Consider the following 22173-nt stretch of genomic DNA (forward strand, 5'->3'; position numbering starts at 1 on the left):
TTAATTCAATTGTCTTGGGACAGCCTATCATCTACTTGTTTTATTTGCGACTTCATGCATAAACAGTGTCCTGATTATCCTTAATCTTGTTTAAAACGATAACACTGCATATCAAGTGGAAATACTTTAGTGATTACTTCTTTTATTAGGCATCCCTAAAATTACAATTTGATATTTCCATGAACAATGCCCTAATGCCCTATTATCATGTGAGTTCTCAATCCTACAGATAGGAGAGAGGTTTTAATTTAAATCTCAGGAGTGTCATTCATGTGCTTTACTAGCAGAGCTATTAAATTAGGTAATCTATTTCTTTCTTGGGAAAATACTGAGATTTTAAAATGTTCTGATGTATGAAAACCAGATCCATGATCTATGCTTCAAAAATGTAAAGCAATATAATGTTAACAATTCTATGTAAGACACGGGCTGCATTCAAAGTATTAGGAGGGTGGTTTCAATAACCTGGTATAGGTTGCGAGTCCATCACAAGTATCGCTGCCATTATACTCAGTGACTGGGTCTGATTAGGCCAGTGAGTCTCAATCAGAGATGTTTTTCCCCACCATAAGACATGTGGCAATGTCCAGAGACATTTGTGGTTGTCACAATTTACAGGAGTGGGAGGATGGAGAATGATCCTACTGGCATTTAGTGGGTCAAGGCCAGGGATACTGCTAAACATCCTACAACATACAGAACACAACCCCTGCAACCAAGAATTTTACAGCCCATGTCAATAATGCTAAATTTGAAAAGCCCTCTTTTGGCCTCAGATATCCCCAAGTAGCACCTAACGCATCATGGGCAAAGTACCTCCAAACCAAACCCTTCCCTATATTTTGAAGGAAAAGAAAAAGCCTCTTTATCCAGTTCAGACTGCTGACTCAGGCCAAGTAACATTTGTCTCTTTTAAGATTTCCTTTTGCTCCAGTGCCATTATTTAATTCTCAATTTACACATTTATGCAATGCTTACAGTGTGCCAAACCCTGTTTAAAAGCACTTTATAAATATTAACTCGGGTGATATAGGTGCTATCATCATCATCCCATTTTTATACATGAGGATCTGGAGAAGGAAGACTCAGTTGTGGGTTTGGCCACACAGCTAGGAAACAGCACAACCAGGATGCAAACCAGGTTGTCGAGCTTCAGTGTCTATGTTCTCAACCTCTGCACTGCGCTATCATTCGAGTTGTGTTGTAAGAGTAAATCCCCTTTCTTCCAAGATCCCAACACACCCTCCTCACTCCATCGCATTCTCCCAAGTCCCGTTTCATCAGCAAGACCTCTGCCTCTGCCCCCTGCTTCTGTGGGCTGACCTTCTGTGCCCCTGTCCTCCTGATGAGGTTGAAATGAGTAAGAGGAAAACCACACAGACCCCAGACCCTTCTGTTGAATGCCCACTGGATGCTCCCAATCTGCCAGGCATTCTATAGATGCAACAGATAATCCTCCCCTGACCTTTTGATGTTATCACCTCTATTTTATACATAAACCCAAGTCAAGTGGCTTTCCCAAAGCCACACAGTTAAGAAGTGGCAGACACAGGATTTGGAGTCTATCTCCAAAACCCGAGTTCTTTCTATATCACCCTGCCAATTAGAAAATAGACATCTCCCACATGTTTCGTGTGGGAGTTAGAGCACGTAAAAATTAACATAAAACCACGTTCATGTTCACAGAGCACAGAGTGCAGTTCAGACTCCAGGACAACCAGACCAAAGGGCACCTGCAGGTGACCACAGGCCGAATTCAATCCACAGATGATTTGTATTAGTCGTCAGTGGTTTTTTTTTTTTGTTTTGTTTTTAAAGAAAATTGAGTTTGTTGTCAATATTTTAACAATTGGGAAGTTTCACATGCAGCATTTTTTCATGTTTCTAGTTTCTCCTGAAAAGTCAGGCAGATCTGTCAACACATGCTGATGTACATTCCTGCAAGGCAAAAATCAGCATACTTTCTCCAGTTCAGCAGCCTGAGACACACACATAAGTTATGCCAGCCAAGCTTCTCTGTTCCATAATATCACAAGTATTTGATTGTATGATCATATAACCCTAGTTTAGATTAAGAAAGTACCTCAGACTATTACTAGAGTTCTCGATCATCATATTCATAAATAGAATCACTCCTTTGCTGTTTTGAGGTTTCTGCCCATCACACCTTCTCCCAGTACACACAGCCTTTATGTGCAAACTGTAAAACCCTGGTTGATTGCTATTAACTGGAGGGAAGAAAACCACACTCACAAACAGCGTGTTGCAGGCCGAAGGTTAATGCCTTACAAAGACTGACTTTCTGTTGGAGACTTACTTGGGGTTATTGCAGTGTCTCTCCTGATACTTCACTCCTCCACCACATGTCCGGGAACATTCTGACCACTTTGACCAGGCAGACCACTGGCCGTGGATGGGTCGGGGCCCCAGCTCCCCAAACTTGACACACTGGCCTTGCCGACACCACTGTGAAAAGAAAGCATTATGTGGTTCCTGTTAGAGACCACCTGGAAAAGCACAGGCAGATGCAAACATCCACACAGTAACAGAAAAAATGAGTCTGGTTGGAAGAAAAGGAAAATGCATGACTTGATAGAGTCCTTTCTTTTTGCTGGGCTTTGTACACACAAAGTTACTCTGCATTTTCTGCATGCATTTTGAAAGACTGACATCTAGAGAGAAGGAGCGTCTCTTACCAACAGGCTGAGTAAAACATGCTTTGAGAGCTGTTGAGGTGCAATGTTCAGGTAAGAGTCCACCTAACAGCCAATGGAGTCAGCGCAGACAAAATTACAAGGGAACCTTCCTTGCCACTTAGAAATAATGCTATTCAAAGAACAATTTGGATGGCTCACTCAAGGAGAAACAATTTTTAAGACAGTAACACAACTTATTGTTTTGGATGATTATCTCATCATAAAAACAGATACAATTATACATGTATTATATTTTAGCTTATACCAAACCATCACTATAGGGCATTTCCTGGGAAACTGAGTAACTTTCAGTGTGTACAAATGGTACTCTTCGGACAGCATCCTTTGTTCCTTTGTGTATATTAAAGGTCCCTTTCTTCAGACCCTCTGATGGCTTTGTGCTCTTTCACCGTCTTTGATGAATTAGCTCTGGGTCTTTCACTTGCCCGTAATCTGTACAATCTAGGGTGAGAGCTGTTTTCTGGACTAACCTTTCCATTTTAGTTCGCCTTTGTAATAAATTCCAGGCTTTGCTGGTCATCTCTCTCTTGGGGGTTGCATTAGCCTCTGGTACTGTTTTTTTGGTTTTTTTTTTTTCCTGTGGTGCTTTTATTATGAGCAAGTTATGCATGACTTAGCAGAACTGCACTCTTTCCTAAAAGCTTCTGCAATTAGATGCAAAGGGTTGGAGTTTGGATCATGCCAGGTTTTGACAAGGAGTGGGGGTGTTTGGTTACAGAATTATGGGAAGGTTGTTTGACTTTCAAATCTCCAATTTTCCCCCGTGATACATTTGGCTTCGTGGCTGTTTATTGTGTGGCTTGGTTGCTAGTGCACTTTGTCTAGGTTAAGATATTGCTTCCTTTCTTCAAATTATTGCCATGTGCTGATTAATTCTTCTGTTTTTAATTTTTGTTTTCCCTGGATTAAGTGCCATTTCAGAGTTTACATGAAATCACATAACATTGTTAAACACATTCTGGGGGAAAGCAATCGGTCATTTGAGGATTTTGTCTACCATAAGCATGCATCTTCCCTACCAGAATCACAGGGTCTCCACTAGACTAAGCTCAATGGCTGAGACGAAATAGTAAATAACAACAACAGCAGTAAAAACAGCAACAGCAGCAGCTATAAAGTTGCTGCTATATGCCAGAAATGGTGCAGAGAACTTCACATGCAGTATCTCATACAATCCTCGCAAAGCATTTAGGAGTTAAAAGCTATTTTCTAGATGAGAGGAATTTAGCAAAGAAACACTAACTAACTTGCTCAGAGTCACACAAACTCCCCAAATAGCTACAAAAGTAGGAGAGACTGGATTTAATTCGGTTTCCAAAGCTCCTAAAGTGGGACACATTCAACTTCTCATCTCAGAGGCAAATTATTGACCAATGTATCTTAATTCTAATTTCTTTTTTGGCAATGTGGTTTTAAAGTCTCTTCCAATCATTCAGTTCATTTGACTTTCTAGGATTTCAGTATTCTTCCTAGTATTAGGTTAGGCTGCTGACCAATGGTTTCCTTCTGGCTTTTCAATCAGTGTGGAAAGCAGGAATATATATGGGAATATACACAGACACACACACACATTCACTTGTATAGGTAAAATTCTGCAAATGTAAATATGAAATATGTATGCATACAATTTTACCCATCTATCCATCCATACATATTTATAGTGCTACTTCTAATTTCGAACAGAATGGCCATGACCTGGCCGATATCCCTTAAAAGACAGCATGTCATGCACAAACCTTTCTTTCCTTGCACACATATCTGTAGATAAAAGTAGGTGGCTTTGATATCCCCGCATGTTTGCTGAGTATTCACAGTATAAAAACGGCTGAAGCGTAAGGCATGAGAGAAGGAAGGGGAAGGATACAATTGTTCCAGTTACAGAGGAACAAACAAAACGTCAAGCAGCTGCTGCTTTGTGCCAGACACTCCAGATAAAACCCAAGGAAAGTCAGGGTCATGGTCCTCATGGAGTTTACAGTCTAATAAATAGCCAATTACACCCCCTGGTGAAGGAAGAGTCGGGGACCACATATACGAATGCAATAATCATTATAGTGTGGTGAGGATGGATGGATCGAATCGGGATGCTTGTTGCTGAGGGTGATCTCCTGGGTGAGGGCTTTTCACCAGTATATAACTATAGCCTGGTGTTTTAATAACGGGTGAGGGCATGTAGTGGTATTAGGACATTTGCTTTCTAACTTCTGGCTTGATTTATCTCATGTTCTGTTTACTGAAGCCTAATACAAGTGCATTTTAATCTCCATGGAACTTAGATCCCTGGTGTATTTACATAATTTATGTAATAACCTACGTTACGTATCACTTATTTTCCTCCTTATATCAATCTTTTCTGGCATAACCCTTCTTGTGTTTAATGCTGTTGCTTTTTTAATGAAAAAAATGCCCAGTCATCCTCAAGCCACAAGTTCTAAATTTTCAAAAGCAAAAATGAGTAGTATCTATATTTTCAGTTATTCAATTAATTCACTGTTTTGTACCATCACGGCTACAACACTTCTATTTATTCATATTTTCGATAAGAGTCCTTACTGCAATTTCTCAAGACCAGTACATCTGATTAAAACTTGCACATAACTCCCCAACTTTTGAAATGTCTTTTTTTAAAAGAACAGTTAAAAATTACAAATCTTTTAGGAGATACAAAACAAATGTTCTTACAAATATCAGAAAGCATTTGCTGAAAACCCATTTATTTTCGTGCAACTTTGCCTTTGTCTCTACTGTTGGCCTCTCTCTGAAAAGTCTCTCCTTCCTCTCATCCAACTGAAGAAGTTCAAGCTGCAACAGCCATCCTGGTGCACCCACTCCCTGTAGTTCATTCTAAGCACCTACCTAATCCCAAGCAAGACTCGTCTCTCATTTCATCTGGACCTTGACAACAACTATTGCTTAAAGAAGGTGTGTTTAAGAAGCAAATTACAGTTACTGGCTTCTACATTGGTTGCTCCAACTGGATTATAAATTCTTGAAGGTACAGGACTGAGTTTTATTCACACCTATATCCCCAGAATCTCCTGTCCCCAATGTCTAGCAGTCAATAAATTATTGTGGAATTGAAATCACTTTAAATGACCAATTCTTCTATACAGGCTTGCAGTACCTTGAGAAAGAGCTAATAAGTGAGACCAGCAAACCTGTAACATGTCATTCTCTCTCAACTTTCATAGCTCCTCTCTCCCCAGAGCTGAATCATTTATTAATACTCCAAGTGCACCTCTTTCTCCAGACTCTACTGGGAATGAAGAAGAAAAAAAGAAACTAACATATGAGAGTTCTTCATTCAAAACAGAGCGATCTTCTATAATCCTCCAAAAGGGAGGAGGTCCTTAGGGCTGAAGATGTTCTCTAGCAAAAAACCCTCATGGTACAAGCTAGATGGAGCTGTCTTTTACCCCTCAACAGGAAAGTCACTACAAGTGATGGGAATCTTTTGGGCTTGTCAGAAGCTCAGTGGCAGATCCTATGAGGTGAGCTGAGTAGCAGAGGCCATGGTCTGGAAGGACAGTCATTTCTTTACTACTAATGGTGACATCTCACCAAGTTTAAAAGGCAAACAATACGCAGTGAAACCTATCAGCTCATTGAAACAAGCCTTCTCTAAAAAAGGAAAACAACAACAAAAAAAAATTCTTAAATAATTGAGCTAACTGGGTTATATTAGCGTTACATTTTTATAACCACTGCTAAATAAACCCGGTTATTTTAATGAGAAGTCAGAAAATACATGCAGCCAAGGCTCTCCATTTTAAGGTCACAGTACAAATAGTTTGGTTTCTATGCCTTATTCAAGTTTCCAGGGCTAAAAACTAACAAGTATGCAGTTTACCATACTCAAGCCACAAACGGTCCCTTCCGCCGCAGGCATAAACTTGGTCTCACATCTATGGCCCACTCGGTGACACCAGAGTGATTTGCAAATGTCCTGAAAGGAAAGAAGAGGCTGGTAAGACTGACAATACAATAAAATTGAAAACATTCAAAGATTTTGTACACAGTATCATATTTGGGGGTGGCTAAAATCAGACAAATTATTCAGAAAGTAGAGGCAAGTGAAGTTGGTAGTACCAAGGTAACATGATATGTTCTAGCAACTGAATAAGCAGAAAGTTTCTAAGGTGCCCAGATATTCATATGTAATGTGTAACGTGTAATGTCCGGGAGGGAGCAATAGTTAATTCAGTGAACACTTGGCTTGGAACTATGAGATCTGGTTTCTAATGATGATAATAATAATAATAACCCATGTGAGAGATGAGACTAGGACTGGAATAAAGTAAGTCCGATTCAAATCCTCATCCTGAATGCCAGGATGCACGCCCTATGGACAGGTCATAGAATCCCTTTACACTGCAGCTTCCTCACCTACAAAATAGGGATGAAATTAGCACTTGGTGCTATAGAGTTGTTCTCAAGGATAAATGAGGAAATACACACAAAGTGATGATTTTGCCTGGCACATGCAGTTCCCCAAATATTAGCCATCATCATCATCATCATCATCACTGTCTTCATCTTTCTTGGAATTTTCAAGCATTGAGACAATTTGATTCTCACGCTAGACCCATGCACTAATTCAATTTTCATTGTAGACTGTGGTAGGCAGAATAATGGCCCCCAAAGATGTCCACAGCTTAGTCCCGGGAACCTGTGTATGTGTGAGGTTATATAGCAAAGGAGAATTAAAGTTGCAGATGCAATTAGGGCCACTCATCAATTGACCTTGAGATGGAGAGACTATCCTAAGTTTTCCAGGTGGGTCCAGGGCAGCTGCAAGCGTTCTTAAATCTGAAAAAGGAAGATCGAAGAGAACCAGAGAGATGACAATTTGAGGAAGATCCAGAAGGATGCTGCTGGCTTTGAAGATTGAGGGAGGGGCTGTGAGCCAAGGAGTGCAGGCAGCTTCTGGAATCTAGAAACAGCAAAGAAATGCCTCCCCCATAAAACCTGCCGAAGGAATGCAACTCTGCTGATACCTCGACTTTAGCCACTTCAGATGTCTATCTCCAGCACTCTAAGATGATAAATTATGTTGTTTTAAGTCACACTAAGTTTGTGGAAATTTATTACAGTACTGACAGGAAACTAATACCGTCACTACCATTTTTGTGGCAGAAACTAATTGTTCATTTCAACTCCTTTAGCAGAGGAAACCGAGCAAGCTACTGACGCTTTCAAAGTCGTCAAGACACACAGCTGGCCAGTGACAAAAGCGGGACTCGAACTGGCTTTATTTCAGAGTCCAGTAACCTAACCACCAACCTGGATCTGGATCTGCCATTGATTGGCCAAGATCTCCAGTTTAAAGTCACAATACAAATAGTTTGGTTTCTAAGCCTTATTGAGTTTCTAGGGCTAAAAACTAACAAGTATGCAGTTTACCATACTCAAGCCACAGACGGCCCTTTCTGCCATAGGCATAAACTTGCTCTCACATCCACGGCCCACACCGTGGCACCAAAGTGGCCTGCAAAGGTCCTGAAGGCTGTCCACTTCTCCAGGCCTCAGCTCCCTATCTATAAAGGGGACTGAACCCCGCAACAATTACTTCCAGCTCGGACAGTTACAGGTGCTGTTCAGAATTATGTCACTAATGGAATGTCATGAAACACTGTGAAAGATCAAAGTGATTCCATTTTGTCTGTCACATTCTATTTACTAAGGTTGAAATGTGAACACATGTATTTTGTCGGAAAATATTAACAACCAGGGAGGGGTAAAAAAGTGATTTTTGTGGTTACTTGTTGTAACCCTGAAAATCAATTAACCAGGCACCCAATTCACCAAGCATTCCACTTAATATAGATTTTATCGTTAGAAAACATAGCGAGAACATGCTGAGAAATATTACACACACACACACACATCCACCCATAAACACAGCTTTCCACAGGACTGAGAAAAGAAAACATAGAAAAACTAGGGATATACACAGTAATTTTGGTCTTGCAGACCTGTGGTACCCAACCAACCCCTGGGCCATGGGCCAGTACTGGTCCCTGGCCTGTTAGGAACCAGGTTGCACAGCAGGAGGGGAGTGGTGGCCAAGTGAGTGAAGCTTCATTTGTATTTACAGCCACTCCCCATCGCTCACCATCCCCCACCACCCTGTAGAAAAATTGTCTTCCATGAAACCAGTCCCTGGTGCCAAAAAAGGCTGGGGACAGCTATTACAGACCATAAAATTCTTCCCCTCAAAGAGAACAGAAGGATATTGAGGACACTGCCTAGAAACCCTACCAGCATCAGCAGTCCTAGACGTGAGCACACACATCATTTCCAAATCTCAAAATAGCTCATGAGACAGAATAGATATATCTTTCTCCATGAACCTGCCACTGACATTGGTAGAAAGCATGGGGTAGCCTTTGGACAAACTGAATCAGGGTTATCATCTCTGCATGTGGCCAGTCCCCAGTGGTCTGAGAGGAGCCAATTCATATGGCAAGGAGAGCAGTCTGTTTCAAACTAGAGTGAGAGGTAACCATTGAGGCAATTAAAACTACACTTAGAATGGCTTTCAAAATTAAATTGTTTCTCTTCTTACAGCCAGGAGAAAACCATAACCCACACCCACTGCCTATGTGACAGCTACCAAAATGGCCCTAGGGCAGAGCAAAGAAAAGGAGGCTGAGATGCCTTAGCCAACCCCAGTTATGGGGCCAGAGAAGGGGCAGCTGGAGAGAACCAGGAAAACAAAGCAAAACAAAAAACACAGAGATTCCAGAGTGAAACAAGACAGGCTGTATGAACATGTTATTCCTTCTGTGGTGAAGTGCAGAAGTCGAATGTAATTATAGCCAACTGCATGCTTTGATGACCATGAAAGCCCTCTGAGAAAGCTCCCTTTCAAAGTAAACAGAAATGGGAATCTGTACTTTTTTGCTTCCACCTCCCTCTCTTTTGTTCTAGCATATTCAACTAATTTTTCCTTATCTATAATTCCCTGGACTTAACTCATAATTTAAGGGAAAAAGAAATAACTACAGAGACCGCAAGGTTTCATATTGCCTGGATGTGACAATTCAGAACTGGACAACACTTTTAAGGAAAGAATCTCAACATCATCCATAATTCTGTCCTGTCCCCCACTGGCCAGGTTCTCCAGTTGTATTCCATGGGGCACAAGCCCCTTCAAGCAAAACATGACATGCTGAAAAGGTTAATGGCTTTTGTAAATCAAATTTTATAAAGCAACTCAAACTTAAAATTCCTCATCTGACCCCCAAAACCTGTCCCACGTACTGCCTTCCCAATCACACTATATAACACCTCCATATTTCCAGTGGTTACAGCCAAAAGTCCTGGAGTCATCTTTAATTCCTCTCCTTCTCTGACACTCTGTTTTACCACCAGACCTTCCTTCACCAACCTCAAGTCTTCACCTTCCCCCCATCACTACCCAGCTTACTCTCAACACAGTGAAGCTGTGCTGCCCAAGAGGGTAGCTACTTGCTACATGTGGCTTTTTAGATTTGAACTTAAATTACTTAAAATCAAATCAAAATTTCATTTCCTTGGTTACAATGATCACATTTCAGGTTCACATGTGGTTAGCGGCTACTATATTGGATGACAAGGAACATTTCCATTGTGACAGACAGTGCCAGACCATTTTCCAAAATGATGGTACCAGTTTATGCACTCATTAGCAATATATAAGCATTCCAGTTGCTTCATGTCTTTGATATCATTTGGTATTGCCAGTCTTTTGTATATAGTGGTGCATCACTGTAATTTATTTTGTATATGCCCGTTAGTAATTGTTATTGAGCACCATTTTCCGTGTTGATTGACTATTTGTATATCTTCTTTTGTGACATGTTATTTAAATTGTTTGCTCTTCTCCACCTTTTTTAATAAGGTGATTGGCACTGGTACCATATTTTTTCCAGGTAGATAATATGAGAGGCTGTATAGTACAACAGTTAATAGATATACTACCCAGATCCAATTTTAGTTCTGCCATTTACTTGTTGTATAAAGTTGAGCAAAATATTTACTTCCATGTTCTCCTAAGTACTATGCAAACCTGCCTTTCTAGGAGGCATAGAGGGAAAACAAAGTAGGTAGAATGAAAAGGGAGAAAAGTTTAAAAAAAGAAAGTAGTGATAGGACAATGAAGGCTCTGAAGACAAACTCCATCTCTTTCCTGTGTTGCCAGAGCTGGTCTAAACTATTCCTACTGGACAGGAAGAATAGGAGATTTTGTTGTTTTGACCACCCCTTCTGGTTAGGGCCTGACACTATACATCATCCTCAGAGGTGTGGCTATGGGTTCAAGTCATAAGCAGGTTTAGAAATAATACCAAAAGCTAGAATGTGGGAGGGGAAAAAACCCACATTCAGAAATCCATCAACCACCCTACCTTCTCCAATTTAGCTCAACATCGCTCTCTAAAGCAAGCCTTCCCAGCCCTCCAGACGGTCCTGTCTCTGTGCCTTTCCTCAGTTGATTCAATCTTCTAGTTCGGAATTTTCATTTCCCTTTGCTCTGTTTCCCAAGGAAGACCATCAGACTGACATGCTGTCTTTTAAAAATACGGTGTGGTTCCAGAAAACAATTTATAACGTAAGAATGGTTGTTTAATCCTACACACTGCCTGACACAGAACAGCTACCCTACAAATGTTTGTTGAATGCATGATCCTGAAGGAATGATAGTAATTTTAGGAACTTCCTTTGTGTTTCTTAAGAAAACCATACTCATAACCAATTGTGATTTGCTGCATAGTAAGTGTATAATAAATATTTGATTAATGAGTAAGATAATGAATCCTTTAGAATGAAGTGAACAAGAGGCAAAGTTAGGGGACAAACGTTGTCAACAAAGCAAATGACTACTTACTTCTGCCCAAAGCATCAACTTAACAGGCAAAGAGAAGCTGTCATAAATATGTTAGTTTTTACATACGATACACCAGCATTTGCCAAAGTAAGGTCCATGAACCATGGAGGATATATCAAAATAAAAATAAAATTACGCATGGTATCTGGATACATTTTTCTAATAGTTATGTGTTTAAATTGCACTAGAAAAAAACAGGTAATCCCATAACAAATGTATGATTTGATGGGTATTATTTCTTAGGACTGGACTTATATTTTGAAACTGAGTTGATTTATAGAAAAGCAAGAAGTGAATAGTGATACAGAGACACAGTGTAACTCATGATAGTAGTCTTTAATGACCAAATGTTAATGTTAATAACTGAAATTTAGGAAACACTGGTATTCACCAGTGGAGAGGAGAAAATTTGGCATCAATGTGGGTGATTTATTTCATCTAGATTCCGGCATTTGAAAGTTTTCTGGCTTTGGGCAAGTTGAATATATTCTCTGAGCTCCAGGTACAAAGTGGTGATAATTTTTACTTGAAAGGTGTTTGTGACAATTGAGGTAAAGCAAAATAAATCTGTAAGTAGAATGCTTTACGTGGAGCAGAGGCTCACTGAGCAACTGCTGGAGATGATAGTAAGTAGGCATGGGTGGTGGAGGAGAGAGAGGAATGGTGAGAAGGAAGAGGAAAAAAGAAATAGGAATTTGGGAGAGGGAAGAGGGGCTACAACTCTCCATAATTTCCACATATCCAGGTACCTAGAACTTCCATACTTCTCTTTAGGTATTGGGCATAAACCAGCATAAAAATAATTCTGCTTTCCAGTGATGTTGGGATTGTAATACTGTCAGTGATGCAATTCTTGACTAAGTGGAACAAGATTTCTCTTATTTCTACAACCTGGGCTTTCACATTTTCCCATTTATATCTTTTTCACAATTTTGAATGGCAGACTTGACATAATAACCTTATTCATATTACTCAAGATGTACCTTGAATTTTTATGTATAATGTCAAAAAAAGTTGGCTGGCTAATAATAGTTTTTCTAGATATAAAAGGCAGAGAATGAATTTTGGGGTGGTGATAATTCTAAATGTATTAAATTCAGAGGGGAAAAAAGAAGAGAAAAAAAGCAGCAATCAGCAGTAGGTAAAAGCTATTGTTCCCAGATTTAGTACTATGGATAAAGTCTTCCTCTAAGGAGGAAGAATTTTCTATCAAGGACACAGTCAAGTGGTATGTAAACCAGGCATGGTCTATAGCCTGGATAAATCATTGACAGTAACATTACCACTGAATTATCAAGCCAAACAACTGACATTTTAGAGATAACCCAGACTCTAACCCTTGGCCTTCACAAACCAAATGTTTATACTTCTGTTAGGTACAGAGACACATTGTAGAATCTTAATGTAAGTTTGAAATCACAAGCAAACATACCTTCACAAAACCAAGGCTGCATAACTTGGCTTTTGCTCCAAATTGCCACTTGCACTGTGTGTCAGCATCATAAATCTGTCCTGGCAGTTTGTCCGGATATTTATACTGTCCTGTTTGCTTGGGCTCGTCCACTAGACAACCAGCTTGAGGTGTGCTGTAGTGATAACACATCCTTATTAATTACTGCGTAGATTCTGTGATCTTCCCACTTAGTACACCCTGAATGCATTCATGCAAATAAAAATAAAGCATCGTTAGAGAAAGAAGTAAATATTTAAAGCTGAAATCTATGTTTACTGCAAAGAATACGTCCTGTCTAAGAGAACAGAATGTGTACAGCCATGAAGGGTTTTATAGGGTGCTGGAAGTTCTAGCCATGCAAGTGATTTGGGTTGGGATTTGATGCCAAGTGGGTAAAGTCTATGTATTTGAAAACTCCCCTCAATAACCTCAATCAGCAATATGCAGCAAATTGGACTGGGGGCCTACTCTGTGGCAAACATGAGGCTAAGCACTAAAGGTACACAATAAAACAGACAGACACAGTTCCTGCCTTCATAGAGTTTTAAATCATGCATTTTTTTTTTAAACAGATAATGGGGCAGAGTTCAAAAATGTACTTTACATCAAACAAGCTTTACAAACAAAAATAAATAAATAAGGTTATTGAGAGGACCAAGAGGAAGAATGCACTGGGGCAGGAGGCAGAAAGATGTCCCTGAGGTATGTTCGACTGTGACCTGTCGAGGACGAAAATCCATCTTGATGGCATGGAGATTCTTAGAAAACACCTTATCTCCGTTTATTTACACTACAGTATCGCTGAGAGGTTCATTAGCATGGAGGTTAAGTGCAATTTTGCAGTTAGACAGATGGCGGTCCTAGTCAACCATGCAACCAAGACCAGGTTAGATAACTCATAAACTTCATTTAATGACAATGACTTCCAAAAGGATTGTTATATAGATCAAACGAGGAAACATGATGTGCTTAATACAGCATAAAAAGTAAGCATTCAAAGTTAGCTGCCGCCACTGTTATTATTATCACCCCAAAGCATTTAACTATAAAATGTTAATGATGGAAATTCAATCTATATCAAGGTGATCCTGATTTATGGTATTTGTTAATTCCATTCTTACATGAGTTGAAAAAGGTCATTTCAGGCCCCAACTCATGAATTTAAAACCAATAAGAAAATCTTGGTGGCAAAGCGTATTATTAAGCAAAAGCTTCATTGATCTTTTACTACCCTTTGAGCATAAATTGGTCAGATATCCTTATACTGAATCTGCCTTTCCTACGTATCTTGCTAATTCTGTAAATATTTGCAAATAATATACAGTGGTACAGGTAAAAAAGTATCAAGCATATCAATTACCAAATAAACTTCATTAACATCTTGTCAAAAGGAGATGGGATTAGCATCTAAGTGTTCCGGTTGGTCAATGTATTAATAGATTAAGAAGATATATCCACATACATATAATTCAGCCCTGGGTTTATTGTTTGATATGAATCAAATAGTGCTACCTGCCTAACCCCCACTTTCACTAATGCAACCCACGGGTTCTGAGTTATTAAAAGGATTTTACATAGCTATCGGTCCCCTTGGATGTCTTTTGGACATAGAGCTAGCTCACATCCATTCCAAACAAAATAGCCAATCAAGAAGATGCCCCATGTATTAAAACACACCCAACCCATTTTGAGCATCTTAAAATATCTTATGACAAATCGATCAGACTAGAGTATTTAGGCACAGTAAAAAGACTGTGTATCCAGAAGCCTCTAGAAGTCACAGGAGAGAGATGGTTATGAGCAAAGATCTCAGAGTCAGAACAGAGCTGGGTATGAATGGGATCTAAGTATAAGTCTCCTGTCTGCAAGTATAGTACCTTAAGTAACACAATTAACCTCTCCAAGCCTCAATTCTTCAGCTCTAAAATGAGGACAATAGGATGATACTGAATGAGGCCATATGTGCAGAGCATTCAGCACAGTATTCAGCCTTCAACCTATTCTTTCAACCACAATGATAATATCATCAGAATTTGTCAATTTTCCTGTCCACCGAGAGATCAAAACATACAACCACTGAGTATTTGTTTTTATGTTTATTGAGTGCAATTCCATCAACCACTCCAAATCTAGGACCCCCCCAGTCTTGCATGTATCATACCTGAGGAATTTCTTGAGGTACTGGCGGCTGCAGGAAGACCAGGAGAACACGCCATTGTTTCCGGTTAGCGTGGGAGACATGATGTTGCCTTCGGCCTTCCTGCAGGGGTTGCCTTCTCCATCGTGAATCATGCCAAAGCTGAGACAATGGAGGCAAAAAAAAAAAAACCGTCTGTGAACTTATTTTCCAAATGATAACCAGCAGAACAAAAAGGATGCATTGAGAATCAATAAACTCACATGAGAGACAGTTTATGAAACTGTGAGAAAGACAGAAATTCGTTACTATAAATTGTGAAATTCATGTGGAAAATTTAAAGAATGCTAAGGGTGTTGTTATTTCTTGGCCATGAAAAATCAAGGAATGGTGTAGACCTGCCACATATTTTAACGGTTAGAAAAATCTTTTTTTTTTTTTTTTTTTTTTTTTGAGACAGAGTCTCACTCTGTTGCCCGGGCTAGAATGAGTGCCGTGGCGTCAGCCTAGCTCACAGCAACCTCAAACTCCTGGGCTTAAGTGATCCTACCGCCTCAGCCTCCCGAGTAGCTGGGACTACAGGCATGCACCACCATGCCCAGCTAATTTTTTGTATATATATATTTTAGTTGTCCATATAATTTCTTTCTATTTTTAGTAGAGACGGGGTCTCGCTCTTGCTCAGGCTGGTCTCGAACTCCTGACCTCCAGCGATCCACCCGCCTCGGCCTCCCAGAGTGCTAGGATTACAGGCATGAGCCACCGCGCCCGGCCGGTTAGAAAAATCTTGGTCATGATTTCTAAGTTAAACTATAGTGACGGAACAAATTCCTTTATTTCAAAAAGCAAACTTATTTTCTTGCCACCAGTTAATGAACTAGGGTAAGGAAGTTCAGAGTGTGTAGGAGGGAGATACAGAGAAAAGCTAATTATAAGTTGTTTACGGACTGTTCATATGTAACCTCTCTCATCTAAATAGACATTTCTCAAAAGAAAACATACAGATGGCCAACAGGTATATGAAAAAAAGGCTCAACATTCTTATTCACCAAAGAAATGCAAATCAAAACTATAATGAGATATCATCTTATTTGTTCACATGCTGTAACCTGTGTGGCTACTAAATGCTATTGTTTAAAAGGAGTGACGTCCACAATAACTGGCCTTTACTGAGCCCTTCATATGGTCAGGCACTATTCGAAGCTTCACAAGACTTACCCTATTGATTCTACCTAGAGGAATAAGGAATGCCGATGAATTGTCCAGCCAGTTTTCTATAAAGTGGGGAATCAAGGAGCCACTTACTTGTGCCCTGACTCATGAGCAATGGTGAAGGCAAGGCCAAGCCCCGTGTCCTCGTTGATGGTACAACTTCGGTACTTACTGCACATCCCACTGATGGGGGCAAAGCCTATGGAAAGATCAGTTTCACATGTGAATCCAAAGGGGACACACAAAGATACATGATCATTTCTTATGTCCTCAAAATGTTTCACACAGTTTTAGTGCCATAGATTAATGCATTTCAGTTTTTTTGCAAGAAAATACTAGAGATAAATAGTTGTCTGTCCTGTGTAATGGTAAGATATAAATGCAGCATTTCATATTTTTTGCTTTTTGTTAGATTTTGTCCTCCTAACAATCCTATGATGTCGGTATGAGTATTGGAATTCCCATTTTACATTTAGGATAGTAAGTCACAGAAAACTTGTATACCTCATCTAAGTTTATTATTTGGATCAGAGCGACTGATAAAATGCTAACTAAACCAATGCAAAGATTCACTTAGCAGGGGCATTAACGTCAAAGTACAAGCTGTATTTTCCGAGGAAAAACATACACCCTGTTCTTTTTCTAGAGGAGCGAACGTGGAAATGCCTAAACAATATATGCAAATTAAATGTATTTTTCTCCTGTTCACTATAAGGTGATAAAAGTTCCTGTTTCCAAAAGCTGTCTCCTTCCAAGAGCAGGGATGAAATCATTACAGCCAGCCCTTGATTCTATTTTGAAATATATTACAGTGTCTATGAATGTCTTGGGGTTTGGGGTTCTAATAATCAGTAGAACAGGTTGTGTATCCATTTAGTGTTAAACACATGCTTGAGAATTGATTGTACTCACCTTACTGCCAAGATGGAAGTGAGATTATCTGGGAAATCGCATACAAGGGTGCAGGTCATGGCTGGCAACACCATCACCACCACTGCCACCAGCACTAAACATATAGTTGCCAAATACCACACACTGTGCTATTCATCTAGTATACATCCGTGTGTGTATATAATTATACGTTAGGAAACTGAGGATCAGAAAGGTAAATTAACTTGCTCAAGATCTCACAGTCATAAATCCTAGACTCAGGAATCAAGCACAGATGTATTTGAAGTCAAAGCCCATGTTCTTTGCATTAGGACATGCTGCTTAAAGTGACCTACGGCACGGTTGGTGGGATTCCTGGTGTTGTATTTGTTTTTCCAAGCCTTTTGTTATAGTTTGGTCTCTGGCCGACTGATAAAATGGCCTTCTTCTCAAAAATCTCTCTTCAAGACACCAACAATGCACTGGGTTATCAGATATCACTTTGCACATTCCAAACTCAGACCACGAATGAATATTTGCTGTCCCCCATTATAAAAACCTTTCCTATGAAACAACTCCCCGAATAGTTGTGTTTGCTGAAGACTATGATTAATGACAAATTATTAAACTAAACTTAATGGATAGGACACAATGGAGACACTGTAGAGAATCTGAAAACACAAATAACATTCTGTAAAGTCCAATCTACTTTTATCTCTCATTTATCTTCTGTTCTTGTAAATGAAGTTTTACAGAAACCCGGCCACAGCCACACTCATTTGTTTACATATTGTCCATGGCTGCTTTTGCACGAATACAGCTGAGCTGAGCAGTTGCAACAGAGACTTGTTGCCTGCAAAGCCTAACATATTTGCTATCTGGTCCTTTACACAGAAAGTTTGCTGACCCCTGAATAAAGAAAATCATCAGTTAATAAAAAAAAAAAAAATATTGAATTCCTACCATGTGCAATGGAATATACTAGAAAACACAGTATAGTTGTAAAAGACACAGTCTTTACTCTCACTGCCTTGTATAAATATGGAAGAAATCGAGTCCTCCAAAGTCAAGAAACTTTCTAAGGAGGCAGTGCTACCTAGTGGCGCACTTAGGTACCATAGTGCTGACCACTCAAATTCTTGTCAGCCACCTGGTTCTGTGGTCAGGAGGCCTCAAGAATAATCTACAACATGCCTGTCTAAGTCAAACAACACATCTCATGCCTCAGTTATCATCAGTGGGATCAATAAATAAATAAATCAATAAATAAAAACACAAAAGAAACAAACAGGGTCCCATTCCACACGGAGTCTGGTTACATAGAACAATATTCACCAGAGAGTACAATGAGGTGCTCCACAATTTAATTAGTAGGTCTCTTTATTAAGGATCATAATGGTCACTTATCCAATAGAAAGTTTTCATACCATGTTTTCAGCTAACAGGTACGCGTGAAGGATGTGTTCATACCATACCTAGGGTGTCACATGGTTCATTCTTCCAGGAGCAAATATCAAATCCCGTGAGCAAGATGGCGTGGTCGTGCCTCTTGCCGTTCTTTCCAACGAGGGCAGACTGCCACTGACAAAAACTGTTCAGGGACTGGTCTGCATGATGGTTGATCAGTAATCCTCCCTAAGGGGAAACTCACACAAGTCAGGGCATGAATCTGTCACAGAGATGAAAATGTTGAATCATTCCATTCGTGTAGGCAAACACAGAAACACCATGTTTCTAGGGAAAAAGCCCAGTAGAGGAAAACACTTGAGCTGAGACACTTGAGTTGGAGACAACTGGGAAAGAAATCAATTTTAGGAGAATGCTCACAACACTGAAAGCAACTACAAAGTTTCAGTAGTGTAGTTTATGACCAATTATATTTTTAAAGCAAATAACCTGACATCGGGGTCAGGAATGCCTATGTTTGTCTCACCTGGTACCACGTTTATAGAACTGTTATAAACTTTTAGAATGTAACAATAAATGAATGGTGATGAAGTTCAATACTTTCTTAATAAAGTATAAAGAAGACAGCTTATTTACCTCTATGCTTATTTATCTCTATGTCAAAATTCCCAGCAAAGGGTTTGGCACACCATACATAGGTTAGTATGAATCAATATAATGAAAATTCACTAAATGGATAAATACACGGTTATAAAATTCTAAGGCGTAAGATGAGACATACCCTTAAAGGGATCATTTGTCAAAATGTTCACTTGGTTACAACTATTGACTTGGGTCAATTTGAGGGTTTTTTAGACGAGATCTTTAATTATCAGAGAATTAGAATGCTGCTGGCTTCAATGTCCTTGAGCAACGTGTAAGTAGTAGGCAAAAGACAAAGGTATCTCCCAGCCAACACACACCCTTTCTATCTTTCTCAAGTTCCAAAAATAATTTGACAGGTCGTTCACCTCTGTATCTCTACACACCTGGGTGATGAGATCAATTTTTGTCTTGTCTGTGTCTCCCAGTTTTTTACATTCTATATTCGGGTTACAGATGAAGAGGAAAAGCCTCAGGGGACTTACAAAAAAAAAAAAAAAAAAAAAAGGTCTGTTTGAATGGCAATCCCTACCTCAGAAAAACACAGTTGAAACATCAAAACACTACAAAGCAGGGCGCACCATACAATTTAACACTTTATTACATGTTCTGGTTTTATAATTTGCCCCATGTCTGTGTCTTGCACCTCACTGTAATCAATTCAAGGGCAGTAAATACCCCTTGTTTATTGCCCACAGTACCTAAGATGGCACTGCAGACACAGGTTTACTGTAACCATTTTCTGATGTCTTATTTTCAGTATATTGTCAAAACATCCTTTTGCATCTTACCTGCAATTACTCAGCATATCCAACTTGTGAAATCCAACTAATCCTTAAACCTATGACCAAATTCACCTTCCTTGTGAAGCCTAGATAATATTTATATGCTCTTTATGTAACATAATATTTTAAGAATATTTACTCTAACAAATATTTTATATGCCATTGTTTATGTATACATACACATGTTGTATATAAAATATATTTATACATAAACTATTGCATTGTGGTGTTTTAGTTTAATTATTTGATTATACAATTGTATTAGACTGTACTTTTCTCAAGGATAGGGTCAGCCTACATTCAAATTTGAATTTCTGATGACCAGGACATGGATTGGCATACAGTGGGTATTCAATAAATGTATCCTGAATGGCAGACTGAATGAAGAAATAAACGAAGTTTGCCACTTACAGGTTCCTGTTCTAGAAGAATGAGGCTCACCACCACAATGTTTATGTCACTTCCGATAGTTCCATCTTTAAAGAGGCTGGAAACCTGTTGGAACAGTTAGAATCAAACAAAATCTCAAAATTTCAAAAACCATCTGGGAGAATCAATCAGGCCTGTTAACAGGTATGTAGGCTTCAATTTTACCAAATAATTGGAAGAGACATTTTCTTCCAAACTCAACATTTTTTTTCCCCAATAAAATCATATATGCAGCTACATCTACTTAATCGATGCAAGGGAATGCTGTGATTTTTAACTTCTTTGGAGAGCCAGGTGGTTGGTGAAAACCTCCCTCACCATGTTCATTACTGTGAGAATGTACGTGGTGACGTTCCCCTTGCCGTGCTTCTCCACCATCCTCTTGTCAGCTACCACCAGGGTTTCCACGTTCAGGCCCTTGTGTGATTTTCCAGCTGATCTTCTGGGTCGTCCCGAGCTCCCATATTCATCAAATCTCAGATAGGTGTCCTCTGTGGGAGGCTTGGGGGCATCTGTGGTAAACATAAGAGCATTTGGAATGGATGTCAGGAGAGAATACCTGGTGAGAGAGACTGAGAGAGAAATGGAAACGAGGGGAGGAGAGAAACTACGTAACTAACACTTCACTAACCCACTAACAAGCGATGCCGTCAGTGCTGGTACAGGTGCCTTACATCTAGTATGTGGTCAAAAAAGATCCATTCAATAGATATTTGGATGCAGGGATGGGTAGACAAAGATGGATGGATGCATAGATGGATAGATGGACTAGTGGATGGATGGGTGGATTGGGGGATGGATGGGTGGATTGAGGGGCAGATGGGTGGATTGAGGGGTGGATAGGTGGATGGCTGCATGGATAAATCCAGTAACTCAAAAATGCTCTAAAGAGTAAAAGAAAAAAAAAAAAAAAAAGCTACAATTCTAGTTTGTAGAGCAGGTCAACAAAAATCAATTTTTTGGGGGGGGATGGATCTTTAAAAGCAGAAAATGCTCATTTTATTACTCAAAAACTGCAGAAACAGGCATTATCCTTTGGATCTGAATTCATGATAACACTTTATGTATTATTTTCTATATAAAATGTAAACTACCATAAAACACTGCCCATGCCTTATACTCTCATTTCAACAACACAAACTTTAACATAGCACATAATAAGCGGTCAATAAGGACTCTTTGACCTGATTTTGATCTAGTTATTGTGGAAATGGCATAGTTGAGGGTGATATTAAAAACTACATTAAATACTTTTTATAACTGGTAAGGTGTGGGCACCGACTTAGGGGATACTGGCCATAGCCTTTGAGCAGAGACCTGGAAGTACCTGCTGGGCCAGGCATGACACCCTTAGTTGATGAATATCAACAAGTCCTGGGAAGAAAAAGGGCAATAACTATGTCCTAACTAGTACAGAACTATTTTAATACAGTAACACTAGTACAGCCATAATAATGAAGTCAGCTTTCCACAGACTGAAATTAAAAGATCAAATCATTTAGAGCTGGTTTTAAAAACTCGGATCATCAGCCTTGGGACCCTGAGTCTCAGTTTGCTTATCCATAAGAAGAACATGACACCCATTCATAAGACTTCTCTAAAGATTAGCTTTGATATCTCATATCAAATATGGATCACTTCCACTATAGATA

General features: G+C 39.4%; 1 protein-coding gene across 1 annotated transcript in view; it reads right to left on the bottom strand.

Moving 5' to 3' along the window:
• Positions 1-22173, bottom strand: part of ADAMTS18 (ADAM metallopeptidase with thrombospondin type 1 motif 18) — a 123406-nt gene that overhangs the window by 41306 nt on the left and 59927 nt on the right. Inside the window, exons 5-12 of the mRNA XM_069456401.1 lie at positions 20840-21033; positions 20504-20587; positions 18734-18893; positions 16482-16587; positions 15201-15338; positions 13019-13172; positions 6568-6663; positions 2318-2466 (exon numbers count right to left, since the gene is read on the bottom strand). Coding sequence (XP_069312502.1) covers positions 2318-2466; positions 6568-6663; positions 13019-13172; positions 15201-15338; positions 16482-16587; positions 18734-18893; positions 20504-20587; positions 20840-21033 — 1081 coding nt within the window. The remainder of the gene's footprint in view (positions 1-2317; positions 2467-6567; positions 6664-13018; positions 13173-15200; positions 15339-16481; positions 16588-18733; positions 18894-20503; positions 20588-20839; positions 21034-22173) is intronic.

The sequence above is a fragment of the Eulemur rufifrons genome, chromosome 23 (genome assembly GCF_041146395.1).
Source record: "Eulemur rufifrons isolate Redbay chromosome 23, OSU_ERuf_1, whole genome shotgun sequence".
Classification (NCBI taxonomy): Eukaryota; Metazoa; Chordata; class Mammalia; order Primates; family Lemuridae; genus Eulemur; species Eulemur rufifrons.